At 35.5% G+C, this 19,151-nt stretch overlaps 1 protein-coding gene across 2 annotated transcripts in view; it reads right to left on the reverse strand.

Annotated features, from left to right (window-relative positions):
- Positions 1–19,151, reverse strand: part of FNIP1 (folliculin interacting protein 1) — a 151,622-nt gene that overhangs the window by 38,078 nt on the left and 94,393 nt on the right. Inside the window, exons 7-11 of one of the 2 annotated variants that reach the window (XM_026507904.4) lie at positions 13,252–13,335; positions 12,012–12,083; positions 7,198–7,333; positions 4,930–5,131; positions 902–987 (exon numbers count right to left, since the gene is read on the reverse strand). In XM_026507904.4, the coding sequence (XP_026363689.1) occupies positions 902–987; positions 4,930–5,131; positions 7,198–7,333; positions 12,012–12,083; positions 13,252–13,335 (580 nt within the window). The remainder of the gene's footprint in view (positions 1–901; positions 988–4,929; positions 5,132–7,197; positions 7,334–12,011; positions 12,084–13,251; positions 13,336–19,151) is intronic. The other variant, XM_026507905.4, reaches the window with a different exon arrangement.

Consider the following 19,151-nt stretch of genomic DNA (forward strand, 5'->3'; position numbering starts at 1 on the left):
GGATAATTATTACACAGTAGCCATAAAGTAAACTTTTTCAACTTAAGTAAATTAAAAACATAATAAAATACTCCATATTGGTTAGTTTACTTTTACCATGCAATATCCACTCAATGCTTTTCTATAACTCAATTTCAAAAATTATACAGAACATTGTTGAGGCAATGAAGTCTCTCATTTTGCGAGAAGTTAAAGAAAAAGACATCAGATTTACTTACTGTCGTTTACTCTAACACAGTATGAGAAAAATGAAAAACAAAAAAAGCAAAGTTGAAAACAAACATAGGTTTTCCCTTACTGTCAAATTTACTAAATACACTACTCCTTAGTCATCTCCATTAACAAAAGATGTGTGTGTGTCAGTGTGTGTGAGTGTCTGGATGTGTATGACATGCCTAAAGTTTTACCATAACAATCCCGAAACAGCACAAGCTAAAATGGCCTCTCACTTCAAAATGTAAAGTCCATTTAAACCAATAATCTAGAAGATCCTTGCCCCAATATGGGACCACACATTCGTTAATGAACAAATATGTAGCCAGTTTTTCTAAAAATGAGATACATAAACTACTGGTAATAAACCTTAACTGGTAACACTTAACCCAAGAGAGAGGACAAAGCATCTCTCTGGGAAATAAGGGTCTCCTCTAGTCATATTTGCTTCTGTAATGGTTTGGTACTAAAAATAATACCACTGATGAATCCCAAATGTGCCTGAATCCCTAGGACATTTGATATTTAGTAACAGAAGCCAGTGACCTAGTGAATTATACCCTTTTGTCCATGAGACCAAGAAATTTAAAGAATTAAATTTTATGAGAATAAGCTAAAGAAAATAAATAAATCTTCCTGTATACACTGCTAGACAACTCGAAATTATGAAAAGCTGGAGAATATGTACCTGAATTCATTTAGGGCATCGACTATTCGATTATATGCCAAACTCCTCTGACTGGCATCAGCTGATCTCCGGCTCATTTTCATAGCCTTGGAAGCAATGAAACAGTTAATTCTTAACACTGATCACAGACCAAAAATGGGAGAAAAAAAAGTGAAAGACAAAGTCACTTATTTCCACAACACTCTATCATCACGTAAGGAAGGCACACACATTTACAGTGGCTTTCTTTTTCATACCTTTCATCATTAACAATTATAACAAAACTCAAATTTTTCAAATGCTAAATCTCTTATTGTAACTATCAAATGGCAGAATATCAACACAAAAAGAAACTGATGTTGACAGCTTCTGGGTTACATAAAACTACCTTTTTTTTTTTTAAATATATACAGAGCAAGATACAACGATAACTCAGTAACAACAGTTCATGGCTTCCTCTAGTATTTTCACAGATAATGGCTTGTTAAGTAAACCTTTTTAAAAATCTAAAACCTCAGTATTCTACTGAAAGATATCTCAAGTTATCAATAATATCTGCTTTCTTAAAAACATATTTAGCCAAGGTTGAGAGGCCTCGCCTTAGGTGGACAAAAAGTAGATCATGACTAGGATATGAATTTAAAAAAGAACTTTGTAACTTTTTAGATGTTTTAAAGAGAATGGACTTCTGCATTATTGACGTAATTAAAAATCAATTAAAAAAATTTTAAATATATATTTCAAAGGTCAGACTACTTTAAGGCCAGAAATCATGTTCATGTACATCCAATAGCTTCATAATGTAAAAGTGAAATTCTACGTTTTTACAAACTGTTGAGATTCCCAATTTATTAAAAAAAAAATTAATATTCTTTAGCTAGAATTGAACACCATTCTTAACTTTACCAGCAGTAAAAACTGAAAATTACAGTATAGATCTCAAAAGGTGGCACAAGCTTCAAAATAATTCCGAAGGTACCCAGAAACAAAATCTATATATTTTCATTAAAAAAAAACAAATAAGTGATACTGTCGCAACTGGCCCTAAAAGAAAACTTTTTTGGATGGTCTAGTGTTTACTATATTCTATCATTATTTAACAGCTATAGAACTTTTAAAATTAATTAAGTTCTGTTTATTTATATAAAGGTATTCATTCATTAAGCTTTATCTTTGAGCTATAATAAGACATGAGATGTTAAACTTGTTGAACAAATATCCAAACAACTGTAAGTACTACAATGTACACTTTAAAGTTATAAAATAGTCAAAGCATTAAAACATTTAAAAAGTAATCTTTAATGAGTTCTATATATTGCCTGAATATTTCAAGTTTTACACAAAACTTGAAACAATTCTCCCAATAACTCAAAATGTCAGTTCAGCCATAGCTAAATATTATGTGTATTGACTTTGGCAACATCAGATTACAAAAAGGGACAGCCGCCAACTGAAGAAAATGTCACCAAGGTCTAACTTCTGAAAAAGTAAGTGAAAATGCCCTTTACTCATTTGTTCAAGGGAAGATATATTGTTAACGATCTGTTTGTCCTTTGACAGATTTAATGTGAATAACAAACATCAGTGTATTCTCTAGAGGCAGATGAGCCTCAGTCACTGCTAGGTTATTGAAATGCATCCTTTGCTTTCCAGACCATTCTAATTGGTCTTCCTCTCTCTAGCCTCTTACTCTACTCTCTTAAAAAACGTACTGCTAAATTAATCTTCCCAAAGCACAATTTGGAGACAGCTTTAACAACAAAGTCAAAACTTCTGGCAAGCATACTAGATTCTTTGTGGTCTGGTTCCCATTACTTCTGCCAGCCATACCGCACACTAACTCTCTTCTATCCTTTCCCTTCTGCATTCTGTCAACAGGATTAAGAATTTAGTTACACCCACTGATTCATTACTTTAACTTCTTGGGAATCTCTTCTTATAAAATAGTATGGAAACTTCATCACAATGTTAATTACAGTGTAGCTGTAATTGTGAAAAAGTAGAAATGACTTAACAGAAAAATTGTTACTTGAGGAAATCCTCTCAAATATATTTAAGAACAATTTACAATGACAAGAGAAATGTATATGTTACAATGATGAATTCTTATAAAAAGACACATCATTAAAATAATATGGACACAGAACAATCCCAATCAAGTAAAAATACAATATACATAGAAAAGGTCTGGGAAGACTTTTCAGCAAAATATTACAGAGTTATTTTTGGGTGGCGTGTATATCAATTTTCTTCCTATTTAGTTATATCCAATTTTCAAGGCTTTATGTTTAAAAAATCCTACATATCCTTTAAGATGCAGTCCAAATGAAACATTTCTCAATAGGAAGTCACTTTCCTTTCCTATGAACAACTTTGCTTGTCGTTCTTTTTTTAGTTATTCTTGTGTTCTATCTTGTATTCACAATTTTCTTACTTGTATTACATACACTTTCAGCAGCATGAGACCCAATTGATCACTCCTACTTTCTTAAAACATTTCCTTCACTTAGCTCCCCTCAAAAAATTATTTTATCTTGTTTGTTTTACCTATTATTTGAATGGCCAATCCCATTTCCCTCTACGGTTCTTTCTCAACTCTTCAAATTTTAACTGCTGAAATGCTCCACATATCAAGCCTAGGATCTCCTCTTCTTTCTTCTACCCCTCAGTTTCATGGCTTTAAATACCATCAATACATTGATGACTATCTAGCTTGGACCTTTCCCTTAAACTCTAGACTCATATAACCACTTAGGTGTCCAAGAGGCATTTGTTCAAACAAACATCTAACTTTCCGCCACCCAATCTATTCCATCTTAATCTTTCCCATTTTAGTACTGGCAACTCCATCCTTCTTACCGCTCAAGTGAAAAATCTCAAGCCAACCTGTACTGTTGGCTCGTACACCCCAATTCAGTCCATCAACTAATCTTATTATCTCTATTTTCAAAAAACATATCCAGAATCCAACCACTGCTCATCAATTCTATCACTAAATTGGTTTGAGTATCCACCATCTCTCACTGGATCACTGCAACAGCCTCCTAACTGGTTCCCACAGCATCCACCTTTGCCTCCAGAAATCTATTCTTCACAAGCAGGAAGAGTGATCCTTATAAATAATGTCATTCCTCTGCTTGCAACTCTCTAATGGTTTCCCGTCTTTCTTAAGAGTAAATGCCAGTGCTCTTACAATAGTATCCTGAAAGTCCCTACATAATCTGAAGTTACTTCTAACCTGCCTCTTTGGCCTCCTTACTTTGCTCAAGCATCAGGGTTACTCCTGACACAGGCCTTTGCCCCTGCCTGGAAAATTCTTCCCTCAGATAGTTGCACCTCACTTCTTCCATATCTCTGGATCAAATGTCATTTTATCAGGAGCCTTCATGACTAGCCAACAAAAATTAGAATAACTCCATCCATCATTCCTTATAAACCTGTTTTATTTTTCTCCAAAGCATTTATAATCATCAAAAAATCATGTATTTGGGGCACCTGGGTGGCTTAATTGGTTAAGTGTTTGACTCTTGACTTTGGCTCAGGTCATGGTTTCAGGGTCATGAGATACAGCCCTGCATCGGGCTCTGCACTGGACGTGCAGCCTGCTTAAGATTCTCTCTCTCCCTCTTCCTCTGCCCTTCTCTCTGCTTCTACATGCACGCTCTCTCTCTCTCTCAAAAAAAAAATAATAATAATAATTTAAAAATTTAAAAAAACTTATATATTCATTTGTTTATCTGCTGTCTCATGAGGTTCGGAGTGTTGCTTTTTTCCCATACTATCTTCAGTTGCTAGATTAGAGCTTGCCACATCACAGGCCCTCAGACATTTACTGAATGAATGGATGAATGACTTTGTAACATTTATTAGGTAGTAAGTTCCTTGAAAAAAGTTGAAGTCTATTTTGCATCTTCAGAGCACTTTGTAGGATACTTGCACTGTGGCTATTAATTTTTCTGCCAAATGAATAAACATAATACTAAACTAGGAGAATAAGATTCAGAGGAAAATAAAGGACATAAACAAACCAACAACATGACTATGCTTACCTGTTCTATTGCACTCTTTAGTTTGTTCATGTGGCTTTCAAAGAGAGGAAAATGTGAAAAAAAGAATTCATTAAATTTGTTATTTTCATCTTCATCTTTGGATAATGAAAAGATTACCCCAATTGCAATCTTCTTTTTCCTCACAATTCCTGGGTTAGGGCCACAGCTTTCATCTGACAGATTAAAGCTTTCTTCTATAGACCTTTAAAATAAATATTTTCTTAATTAAAAAAATACAAAAATTATTAACTTCACAATTTAATTCCTTGCTAAGTAAATGTAGAGTACCTGAAGATCTTTTTCTGTTTTATCAAGTAAATCCAAAAATGCATATCAACTGTTATCTCTTCAAGAAATCTACTGGCTATTTCTTCATGCTCATGTTTATAAGAAATTTTAAGAGAGAGTCAGACTGGGGGGGGGGGGCGCCTGGGTGGCTCAGTCATTAAGCATCTGCCTTTGGCTCAGGGTGTGATCCTAGGGTCCTGGGATCAAGCCCTGCATCGGGCTCCTCCGCTGAGAGCCTGCTTCTTCCTCTCCCACTCCCCCTGCTTGTGTTCCCTCTCTCGCTGGCTGTCTCTCTCTGTCAAATAAATAAATAAAATCTTTAAAAAAAAGAGAGAGAGAGAGTCAGACTGGGAACATTTCTGTTCACATAGAAGTCACTAAAAAAGGAGATAACCCCCAATTCATAACCAACCTAAAAATGCCTGAATTTTTCAGTTTATAGATGAGTCTGATATAATTCACTGTTCTACAATCTAATTGCGTCTCTCCTTTTGATTCCAGAAATAAAATTTAAAAAATCAAGGACGAAAGGGAGTAAGTAAAAGAGGAAACAAGAATCTGCATTATCTATAGTTGCTTAACATAGACTAAAAAAAAGATCTTTCAAGAATGAATTAACTTGCCTAATTACAAGCATGAAAAACTGAAAAATCAAAACATGCAGTACATTCATCAAACACCTAAACAGAAGAGTTAAAACTATAAAACTTTTAGAAAAAAACATAGGGTAAAAGCTTTATGACACTGAATTTGGCAATGACTTCCTGAATATGACACCCAAAAGTACAGATAACAAAAGAAAAAAGAGATAAACTGGACTACATAAAATTAAAAACTGTGTATCAAAAGACACTGGCAATAGAATGGAAAGACCACCCACAGAATGGGAAAAAATACTGCCAAGCATATGTCTGATAAAGGATTAATATCTAGAATATAAAAGGAGCTCCTTTACTTCAACAAAAAACAAACAAACCTAAATGAAAAATGGGCACTCTCCAAAAGACAGACACACAGCCAATAAGCACATAAAAACATATGAAATATCACTAGCCATTAGTGAAATGCAAATCAAAACCACAATGAGATACCACTTCACACCCATTAGGAGGGCCATTATCAAAAAAACAGAAAATGACTATTGGAAAGAATGTGGAGAAATTAGAATTCTTGTGCATTTCTGGTAAGAATGTAAAAATGGAACAGCCACTGTTGAAAACAATATGTAATTTCCTCAAAAATTTAACCATAGAATTACCCTATCACCCAGCAATTCCACTTCTGGGTATATACTCAAAAAGAATCAAAGGAGGGACTCAGACAGGATTTTTGTACACCCATGTTCATATCAGCATTATTTGCAAAGGCCAAAAGGTGGAAGCAATCCAATTAGCAGTAACTGCACCTGGGATGAACCTCATTGGCTATGATGCTGCCACTGAGCAAAGCTAGATGGAAGCAATCCAAATGTCCATCAAGAGATAAATGGATAAATAAAATGTGATATATACATACAATGGAATATTAATCAGCCCTAGAAAGGGATAAAATCCTGATACATGCAACAACATGGATGAATCCCAAAGACATTCCAAGCGAAACAAGCTACACATTAAAGGACAAATATTGTATGATTCCAATTATATGAGGTTTCCAGAGTATTTCTCAAATTCAGAGAGACAAAAAATAATTTTTTGAACGGTGGATGCCAGGAGCCAAGGGTAGGGGAGTTACTGTTTAATGAGTACAGCTTCAGTTTGGGGAAATAAAAAAGTTCTGAACATGAATGGTGACACCTAACAATGTGAAGGTAATTATAATGCCGCTGAACTATACACTAATACTGATTAAAACTACCAATAATTTTAAAAGTTTCAAGACTTAAAATACACAAAACATAGCCCAGGCTCTAAAATAACCACTCAGAATTATGTTTAAGGAACTATTCAATTTTATTATAAAGGGAAGGTTCCAACTTACCATCTAGGAAATACCCCATTCTCCAAACTTGTTGTTTGGCTGCGTCGCCAACGTCGCTGGTAACTGCTGGCACAACTTCGGGTAAGTGAGGAGTTGGGAGAGGGAAACGGTGTAATAAGCAAGCTACTGAGAGATGCTGTCAAGTCAAAATAAAAACAAGTATAACGTAAGTATTTAAAAATACGTCAATAATAACAAGCATAAAGATAAATTTGTGTTTTTTGAAGATTTTATTTATTTGAGAGAGAGGTAGTGAGAGACAGCAAAAGGAGGAGGAGGGAAAAAAGGAGAGGAGGAAGCAGGCTTCCAGATGAGCAGGGAGCCCGATGAGGGACTCAATCTAGGACCCTGGGATCATGACCTGAGCTAAAGGCAGAAGCTTAACCGACTGAGGCACCCAGGTGCCCCAAGATAAATTTCTTTCTAACAAATTTAACAGTAGTGACTCAAATTTTCCATTTTGCTTCATGAGCTTCTAAAATTTTCATTTAAAAAAATAATGTCATTGTTGGAACAAAGTCCCAGATGAGAAAAATCATATATACTAATAGTGCATTGGCAAGAGACTCTGAGACATTCCCCTTTTTATATTCTTACTCCCACCCCCACTGCAGAAGAAAGGGCTAATTTGATAAAAGCATTATCTCTTTGGCCATGAGACTGTCCCCTAGCTTAGCTGAACACTTAGTCTTTAAATTAAAAGAAGGATGATGTGATTCAGATTTTTAAAATTATTTTATCTTTTTAAAGTTTGTATTAAATTCCAGTTAGTTAACATACAGTATAATATTAGTTTCAGTTGTACAATATAGTGATTCAGCAGTTTCACACAATATCCCTTGCTCATCACACCAAGTGCATGCCTTAATTTCCAACCCCTATTTAATCCATCCCCCATCCACCTCCCTTTTGGTAACCATCAGTTAGTTCTCTGTAGTTAAGAGTCTGTTTCTTGGTTTGCTTCTCTCTCATTTTTCCCCCTTGTTTGTTTGTTTTGTTTCTTAAATTCTACATATGAGTGAAATCATATGGTGTTTGTCTTTCAATGACTTATTTCGCTTAGCTCAATACTCTGTAGCTCCATCTATGTTGTTGCAAATGGAAGACTTCATTCTTTTTTATGGCTTAGTAATATTCCACCATATATATATACCAAATCTTCATTATCTACTCATCAGTTGATGGATACTTGGCCTGTTTCCATAATTTGGCTACTGTAGATAGTGCTGCTATAAATATGCATTGTAAACTATATAAATGTGCATGTATCCCTCTGAATTAATATGTTTATATTCTTTGGGTAAACAAGAGTACAATTGCTGGATTGATGTGATTCTGTTTTAATGAAGCAGCTAGATTTTAAGAACAAAAGCTATATTTGAAAATTAGTGTTTGAATATCATTTGAAGATGTCATTTAAAAGCACATTATCTTACACCTGTCACCATGGTTAGAATAAAAAAAAAAAAAACAAGAAATAACAAGTGTTGACAAGGATATGAAGAGAAGTACCCTCATGCACTGCTGGTGGAAATGCAAACTGTACAGCCACTATGGAAAATAGTATGGAGGTTCCTCAAAAAACTAAAAACAGAAATACCATACGATTCAGTAATTCCACTACTGGGTATTTACCCAAAGAAAACAAAAACACTAATCTAAAAAGAGACATGCACTTCTAAGTTTATTGCAACATTATTTACAATAGCCAAGATATGGAAGCAATCCCAGTATCCACTGACAGATGAGAGACAAAGAAGATGTATATAATTTTACCCAATCATAAAATAGAATGAGATATTGCGTTTTGAGGCAACATGGATGGATCCAGAGGGTATGATGCTAAATGCAGTAAGTCAGACAGAGAAAGACAAATACCATATAATTTCACTTATATGTGGAATCTAAAAAACAAGATAAACAAACAAAAAGCAGAAAGAGACCCATTAACACAGAGAACAAACTGATGGTTGCCAGAGAGAAGGGGGTTGGATGGGAAGGGCAAGATGGGTGAGGGGGAGTGGGAGATACAAGCTTCCAGCTACGGAATGAATAAGTCACAGGGATAAAAAGGACAGTGTAGGGAAAAGAGTCAGTGGTACTGTAATACTGTTGTATGGTGGTAGATGGGAGCTACATTTTTGGTAAGCACAGCATAACATACAGAGTTGTCAAATCACTACGTTGTACATCTAAAACAGATGTAACGCTGTGTGTTACAACTATACTTACAACTATACTTCAATAAAAAGAATAAAAGTAAAATAAAAGTACCATTGACCCTTGAACAACATGGGTTTGAAATGTGCAGGTCCACTTACACGTTTTGTTTTTTTCCCACTAAATACAGTATAGTATTGTAAATGTATTTTCTCTTCTTTATGATTTTCTTAACCACATTTTTTTACCTTATGTTATTGTAAAAATACAGTATACAATACATATAACATACAAAATATATGTTAATTGATTGTTCATGTTATCGGTAAGGCCTCCAGTCAAAGGCAGGCTATTAGCAGTTGAGTTTTTAGGAAGTTCAAAGTTATATACATATTTTTTTACTGCACAGGGGGAGGGGAGATTTGCACCCCTCACTCCTGCATTATTCAAGGGTCAACTTTACTCATGAATTGCTTCTGCATAGGTAGCCAAGCCTCTGAATGTTTAGCCCCTTTCAATAATAGTCATAACTATACCTACTAAGCTCCAAAAAGAGAAAATCCTATAGATTACTCTCTGGAGCATTCTACGGGGTGACAGACGCATTCCAATTGAACCCATTATGATTATAATTGCTGCAATCCCCTAATTGTGAGGATTATTCTCTTCCCAAAACCCCCTCTCTCCAGAAACTCTTTCTTGCCCGGAGTGTCAAAAGCTACAACCCTTTGCTTTCCCTTAGACTAGGAATCCTCCCCTTCTCTGTGCTGGATCTAGAGAGGAAAAGACATTAAGGGCTTGCTTTTGTTTGGCAATACTTTAAATTCCCATCTTCATAATTACAACCACATACTGAAAATTTCTGAGGTAATCAAAAACAGGGAAGCACATCAGAAGATATATATAGATATATAAAACTAAGAGAATGTCATTATGAAGATCTGTTCATTTCAATTCTCGCTAACAAATTCAATGATAAAGGGAAAAGCTTTATGTGCCATTCAACTATCTGGATCGTCAATGAATTAATTCTAAACTACGTCCTTGAAAACCACATTTTTATCAGTATTATAAGTAAGTATTTTAAAACTTTGTAGTCTAAGACTAGATATGTATAACTAACCTGGGTATGGCTTCAGTGAAAAATCAAATGCTAATCTAAATTTGGAAAAAAAAACTACGTGTTACCAAATTCTGGTATTAAAAATAACCCAACTGGAAAAAGAAGAAAATACACAATTTAAAAGGTGTATGTGAATTTATGGCTTGAAAAAGCCTTACAAATCAATCCAGCCAGGCCCTTCAATTTATAGCTAAAGAAAATGAAGTACAGATATTAATTTATCACCTTCAAAATCTTGGATAAAATAACAAGAACTAAATTCCTGTCACAGAAGAGAAAACTAAATCTCTAGATTACATAAAGCAATGAGTATTAGAAGAAATATATACTATATCAGTTCCTAAGACAAAAATAAAAAATTCAATTAGAAAAGAAGGGTGAGATTATTTGAAAGATCAAGATGCTTCATGTTAGAGTAGTTCTCAACTCCAGCTGTCCATCAGAATGAGGTACTGAGTTTTTCATTTTGTTTTGTTTTTCAAATACAGTTGCATAAGCCTTTCTCTAGGCTACATGACAGTCTTGGAGTAAAGTTCAGGCATGTAAAACTTTTTTTTTTTAAACCTCTTGTTATTCTAATGCATACCTAGGGATTACAATACTGGTAAATTTGGACTTCCCATCTATGCTCAAAACTGAATTATAAACAATTTAGACAGCAAAGCCATATAATGTGACAGTTCATATGGATAAACCACAGTGGATGAAGTTTCTCATACCTAACAATACTGCAAGCCTAAGATACTCCTTTCATCTACGCTATCTCTGGGCCCTGACAAATGCTTTTCCTTTTAACTGGAAAGCCCTTCTTCCATGCCTTTGCCTGGATAACTCCTACTTACTGCTCAAAACACAACTCAAGTATTATCCCTCTGTAAAGCATTACTGGCACCCTGCCCCTGGCCCAGGCTAAGTTAGGTCTCCTTTCCCTAAACCTCTCTGCACCGGTCTATCAGAACACATCACACAATGCAGGACAATTTTCCTGACTGCTCTTTTTGTAAACTCTGTGCTCCTTAAAGGTAGAATGTGAGGTTTACCTTTTTTTTTCTTTTTTTTTTTTTTTTTTTAATCTCTTGCATGTTTCAATAAAGGTTTGTTAGCCCATATTTTGGGAGTCCACTTTTGAAAGCAATTATATATAGCACTGATTCAAAACACCTAAGCTTTTCTGGGCAAGAGACAGTCTGACAAGTTAAAACTCCAGTTAAGAGTAAGCAGATTAAAGCAAATGTGTTTTTTTTACTATGCTATTTAAGCTATCTCTTGAGCAGTATTTTTTACTTACATTGGCTAAGTCTAACCCAATGTCCATTCATCTAGGCCATGTTCCACCAGGCACATGTAACAGTAAACATGAAAATTTTAAATTTAAAATATTTCTTTCTGTAGTTACAATTCTCTTATAAGGCTACTATTAACACTAACAAACTGTGTATATGAAATTGGATGATAAAGGAAAAAATAAAAATCACTTTGGCTAGCAGTGATCTTATAGGAAAACTAGATTAACACATAAACCTGGTATTACCAGAGCGTGCTATGCCACTGTCTCTGTCCTCATTCAGCTCTCTTCCAGGCATGTCCATTGGGTTGCTGTGAACTGTGAATTAAGACAAAACTGTCAGTTAAAACATATAATGCTATTCAGGGTGACGTTGCTTCTTTTATATAGCAAAATGAAATCATGCTCATCTCATTGCATTCCTTTATTTTTTTCAATAGCATGGCACAAACCCAACACCAAGAGCTATTATTCAGTTGAACAAGCTTTGAGATCTCGGTGAAGACTGACATATAATATGAAAATAGGATATAATATCTAAAAAAGCAGGGGATCACTAAAGAAAGGTACTCACAATGCACTACTAAATTACTAAAAAGCATGCTACTGAACAATAAGAATGATTCCTGGAGGTAAATAATGGGTATATAATGGTTTACTATTCTGCAATATGAAGGTATGTTTAAAAATTCCTCAAAATAAAAATTTTAAGAAAACACTTTGAAAAGTATGATCCAAATTAAATTATGGGTTTTTTTTAGAAAGGTTAATTCTAGCTGACACAATGGCTAATAATAAAATTTGCCCATTTTTCATATTTTTCAAATATTCTGTAATAAATATGTATTATTCCTATGTCATATTTGTAAGGAAAATAAATATTAATTAAAACAAAAGTTAGATACAATTCCCTGGATATAGAGGCATAAATACACTCTACAATCATCAATTTAATTATATAAACAAATACACTCACATATGCCTTTTACAGGTCAATATAATGGTGCTTGTTCATCTAAATCTTAGCTCCAAGAGAAATCGTTCTTAAGAAATAACACAGATCAGAAATTTTAAAATAATAACAGAGGACATTTTCTGCAATTGGTGAACTATGAGTACATGAAAGCTACTCAGCCATGGAAACAAGAGAATGTCACATAAGAAATTCTAGCTGGTATTATAAGAAATAATGCTCATACTAAAATCTGGTTTAGGATTCTAAAGTTAAAATCATTATTTTATAATGAGATCATAACAAACTGAAATTTCACGAAAATGTCAATTCTACTGATAACTGAAAATTTCTGGAAAGTTTTAAGAACAAACTCAGTAGAAAGGAATTAAGTTCTTACACTTGCTAAACAACGTTTTCTTTAACCACACCCTCCCCAAATGCATTCATCTACTCTCTTGTTTCCACAGCTTAACTACAGATTCTAGCCACTGGAGCACACCAACTAGTCTACCCACACAGCACATCGCAAACCTGCAAAGAAAGAGGCACTCCTGATCAGGCGGAGCGGACCCTGTTCAGAGAATGCCCGCCTGGGGCTGCAGAACTGTGAAAGACCTACATGGCAAAAATGTAAAATACATATGAAAGAGGGCTGTTAGAGAAGCCACAAAGCGACAGGAATAAAGGGTGAGCTTAGGCAGCACAAATGCAGACCAACAGATATGGATGGAAACTTTTCAAACTAAATAAGAGTAATTCAAGCTGGCTTCCCTTCTTTGAAACAGGATGGTTTCCCTCTGGTCATAGCTTATGTCAAACAACAATTTCATGCCTATTTACTAATAAATCTGTATATAATAATAAAAATAACCTTCTACTATAAAAGGTAAGTTATTTTAAATGTTCAATCCTTTCTAACCTAAAACAATGCTTTTAAAGATTCAAAAAAAGCACAGTAATGTTATCTAAATAATTTGACATTTGCCGAATAAATTTATCTTTTAAAAAGTCAGGGTTGTTTTGGGTTTTTTTTTTTTTTTCAAGATTGTATTTATTTGAGAGAACCTGTCTGCGAGAGAGCACGAGAGAGAGAGAGCCCGTGCATGAGAGAGAAAGCATGAGCTGGGTGGGGGGGGCAGAAGCAGAGGGAGAGGGAGAAGCAGGCTCCCGCCTGACCAGGGAGCCCAATGTGGGGCTCAATCCCAGGACTCTGGAACCATGACCTGAGCTGAAGGCAGACGCTTAACCAACTGAACCACCCAGGCACCCCAAAAAGTCAGTTTTAAGATTATAGCATTCTCCTGCCCCTGGAGTAAAGAGAAAACCACCTAAGTGCTTGGCTGAGAAAAGAGAATACAACATATAACAAAGAGTAGAAAAAGGATCTACTGACAAATGGGTATGAAACTTGGTTTTTCTAACCTGGTGAAGTTACAAAGTAACTAAACTTTGGAAGAAACCAAAGTTCCTAAACCAAAGATCAGCCACAACAGAAGCAGGAACACCAACGCACCCATCAGGGCCAGACTCCCAGCTGTCCAGAAAATACAGCTGCCACACACTGGACCAAATGCAGTCTGAAGACCCAAAGGGGCAACACACAGCCTAGAAGCAAGCAGCTGGGTTGCCTGCTATGCTTAATCGAGATGGCCTAAAGAGCCACCTAGGAGATTACCTAGGATAGAATAGGGGGCTTTCTGTTTTAACAAGTGACAATTGTATTTTTCAAATTGCTAATGGCTATTTTTCTATAACAAGAATTTCTAAAATTATAGCGCATTTGCAACAATCCTTCTGTGTTTTAACTGTTCAGCTCTTTCTTCAATTCTCTCTAGCTACTTCAAAATTTATCTACTCTCTTTAAACTCCTTTCCTACCTACCTCCTTCCTTACTTTCAGGATATGTACAACTGTCTCCCACATATGCATGTGTGCACACAAACAGAATTCACCAGATAGGAACTCTCCCGTTTCCTACCACCTTCTCTTCAAACTTAATCAAATTCTGGCCCACCTTGCCTCCTTCCTGCTAGAGCTAGGGACCCACCCCCTCCCTCCCTTCCAAAGCTAATTCTATGTCAGCTAGGACCTTCAAAAATCTCACTTTACCACTTTAATCTCCAACCTTACCCTCCTTAGCCTCCTATTCCATCAACATTTAAACACGGTCAAAACTAGTGGCACCTGCGTGGCTCAGTTAGTTAAGCCTCCGACTCCTGATTTCGGCTCAGGTGATGATCTCAGGGTTGTGAGATGGAGCCCCGCGTCAGGCTCCGCGCTGAACATGGAGCCTCTTAAGATTGTCTCTCTCCCTGCCCCTCTCCCCTTCTCAAAAAAAAAAAACAAAAAAATTTTAAAAAGCACAGTCAAAACTACTCTCTCCATATACCCAAGACTATATGGTTCAATAATTCTTAAAATGTGGTCTAAAGACTACTTGGGGTCCTTAATATCCTTTCAGGGGTCTGTATAAACTGTATTTTCCTAATACACTTCAACCAAAACAACATATTACGAGAGAATGAACGCAGAAGCAGATATGAGGATTAAGTTGTATTCTATTAAGCCAGAAATGAAGGAGTTTTGCAAAAATGTAGAACAATGCCACTCTCCTCATTAAGTTTTTTTCGTGGAAAACAGTCATTTCATAACATGCTATTTTATATTAACATGAATAAAGTTGTTTTTTTAATGAATTAATAAGTGTTTTAAAATTTTGTTTTAATATTTCATACATTATACATCAATAAAGGTAACCCACATAAACAAAAGCTCTCTGTGTTCCTCAATAATTTCTATGTGTGTAAAGGGGTCCTGAGACCAAAAAGAACCACCACTTAAATCTTGGAAAAAAAAGAATGACCTCTGAGTCTCTCCTCAACTCTGGCTTCTATTCTCCCCACTGAAACCACTCACATAGGCCACCAAAAGGCTTCCTACTGATTAATGCAGTCCATACTCTTATATTACCTTATTATATATTCGACGTTGACTAAATTACACTTTCAACAGTTCCCAATGATTAAACACTACGTTTTTTACCTTAATCCTCTTTATGTGCTTCTCTTCACCTACTCCTTCCTTCTTTAAGCCAGCATTCCCCAGGATTCTATCCTCAACAATCTTTCCTTCTCATTCTTTAACATTTCCTAGGTCACCTCATTCATTCTTATGCTTTCATTTATCATTTACAAGCTAATGCTTCCAAATCCATGGTAGATACAGCTAACTGTCCAACAAAGAACTGTGTTCTCCCTTCTCTTTTATCAAGTAGTTTCTGGGATCTTATTTCTCAAATCCCTTTATATATAGGTGAAGCCATGTGATTAGTTACCACTAATGGAATGTGAACAAAACTGATATATGTCACATTCAGACTGAGATTGGTTATGAAATGGATGTGTCTTTTCCATACTCAGTTCCTTTCCACTGGCTTCGTGCAGCTGAGCACAACCTTGGAAACCAAATGATGAAGAAGGTAGAGCTCCAAGAAGGAAGGAGATTGGACCTCTGAAACACTGCTTGGAGAAGAATTGTTAATCAATGGGGAATACCGTTTTGAAACTCACATGACTGAAAAAAAAAAAACCCTCTATTGCTTTAAAATTATTATATGTTCACTAATTTTTATGTTATAGCAACTACTGCTACATCTACTAACAAACTATAATGGATATCTTTACTTGAATAACCAACCAATACTTCCATTCCAACATACATAAACCTAAAATCACCAGTTCCTAACTTCTTCTGTTCCTTCCAATGAATGGCACCAATATGCAAGCAATTATATAACCAGCGGCAAAGTGCCACACTTGATTCCTCCTTTCTCCTCTCTTCTTCCATCTAATTACCAAGCCCTGTCCACTCTATTTCCCATACTGAACCTCTCAACAACTCTCTGTCCTCACTGACACAGTCTTATTCTAGGTTTCCATTATCTGTCACTTGGATTATCAGAAGGACCCTTCTAATACAGATCTTTTCCTCAATCCCACTGGTTCACTTGAATCCTTTCCCACTGCAATCAGAATACTCTTTTGCAGATATAAAGCTAATCTGATCATATTTCTCTATTCTGACAACTCCTCTGTGGTTGCCTTCAGAATGTACCACAAAGATCTCCCGCTATAAGGAGTGTGTATAATTGACTAAATACCCTAAGCTGATGTGTTCTGACACCTATTGTGATGTTTATGCAAGGCCACATATCCCATAGGCTGCTCCTAGCCAGTGACTGATCACAGAGGAATAGTAAGGCAGGCACAATAACACATGTGACAAAGAACTCTGACTTAGTCAAAGACTTGTCAATGGCCTTACCAAACCTTCCATGGGTTGCATGGTAGGATAGGACACTTCCATTCAATCTTCTATTTCTCTCTCTCATTTGGAGTCAGACTTGCATCACAATGTGAGGGCTCTCTTGACCTTTCCCAGCTCCCTCCCTCCTCATTTTCTCTCACATTGTCATTTCTCCTAATATTATCCTTGCATGTTTAATCGTGTCTTGGCACCAGTTAAAAAACAGGTAGAGGACCCAAACTAACACACCTTCACTGTTACCTAACTGCTTAAAGCCTAAGTTCAAATTCCTCACTATGGCCCGAAGTCCCTTTGTCATCAACCTCCTATTCACTTTTTTATTTCTTTTAACTTTCTTTACTCCTATTCTTTGCTTCATCAACACTGATTTATTGACATTCTTTCCTCACGTTATCATCTCTTGCACCTAGGTCTGTGCACGCACTACTGCTTTTTCCTAGAATGTTTCTGTCCCCAAACACAGGGCTAATCCTTCAAGGTTAGGCTTCACTTCTTCAAGAAAGTCTGGCACTCTCCAGGACTGGATAAGGTACTCTTCTTCATTTCTATCACACCATGCTCTTTAACATGTCCAAGAATTAACTGCACTCTACTATAATTGTTGTATCACTTGTGTGATTCACACTAACTATGAATCTGTTGAGGCAGCGAGCGTCTGTGGTTAACCGCTGTACCCTCAGGGCCTAGCAGAGTGCTTGTCATCCAACAGGTGCTTGATAAGTATTTGCTGATTAACTGGGAATGTAAAGAAAATAAGAAATGGTACTCAAATATCCTTGATTCACAATTACAAACGTGCAAGTAAAAGCCACTCATTATTTAAAGTCTATACTTTGTTAAATGGATTAATTTCCTATTCTGTATTAAAACAGAGAAGATGAGTATATCTAGCATCCATAAGGTAATTTACTGTTATAAGTGATAATGGATTTGTATTACTAAAGTAGGTAGCTTTTAATTAACCTCTTGAGCTTTGAAAAGTATAAATTATAAATAAAAAAGATTCAGTTATCTCCTTGTCACATTTTTACTTTATTAAAACCAATGAAATAACTAACCATTTGTGTTATGAAAAAGCAGGACTCCTGTATTTTTCTAAAAAACGTGCAAACTTTCTTTTTTTTTAAACACTTATTTTAAGAGAGAGAGAGAAAGAGTGTGCGAGTAGGGGGTGGGGCAGAAAGAGAGAGAGAATCTCAAGCAGACTCACCACTGAGCACAGACCCCGACACAGGGCTTGATCTCACAACCCTGAGATCCTGACCTGAGCCAAAATCAAGAGTTGGATGCTTAACCAACTAAGCCACCCAGGCTCCCCAAAATGTGCAAGTTTCAAAAGTACATGCCTAACACTGTAACTAGCCCACGCTACTTGCTGAATAAATGGTTGCTCGTTTGAATGAACCTGAATTATAAAAAAAATAATACAATATTGGTTCAAGTTGGAAGAAAAATTGTTTCCTACTTACATATATAACTAATATTTATTAAAATCAATTCTAAATAAAAATTCTCACTAAATAAAGAATAAGAGAAATATTTATCCTAGTCTAATTGCTGTCCACATTCTAGCATGTTACAAATATTTACGTACCAGGAATATGGCCACCATCAATTTAGTTGAGCATCGTAGGGTAAAACAAATGACTAGAAATTTTAGGAACAGCCTGTCACTTCGGAATGCTGAACTTAAATAATAACAACAACCAACTATCCAAATTACTAACTAAGCTGTTATTTTAATAAATCTTTAAAGGAACATCAAATTTGAATATCTGCTCATCTATCTGAATTCAGGTCACAAAAATGAGCACCATTTTAAAATTACTCTTATGGTTAGGGAAGACAGAAGGGAGAAAGTGTAACACCAATCTTCTTCGGCTGAAATATTCAAAAAAGCTGGTAAAAACTTTTTATATCGATGACAGTGACTTTCAAAGATACATCAAACTTAAAAACAAAAAACAAACCAGATATATCTTCAGCAGTTCTTTTTCAAATACAAAATAAGTATTATGTTCAAATATACAAAAATTATGTTTTTGAAATAATACAAATGTTATATATACTTCCAATTTGAATTCCTTTTCTATTTCTAGTATGTC

This window comes from Ursus arctos, unplaced genomic scaffold (genome assembly GCF_023065955.2).
Source record: "Ursus arctos isolate Adak ecotype North America unplaced genomic scaffold, UrsArc2.0 scaffold_5, whole genome shotgun sequence".
In the NCBI taxonomy this organism is placed as follows: Eukaryota; Metazoa; Chordata; class Mammalia; order Carnivora; family Ursidae; genus Ursus; species Ursus arctos.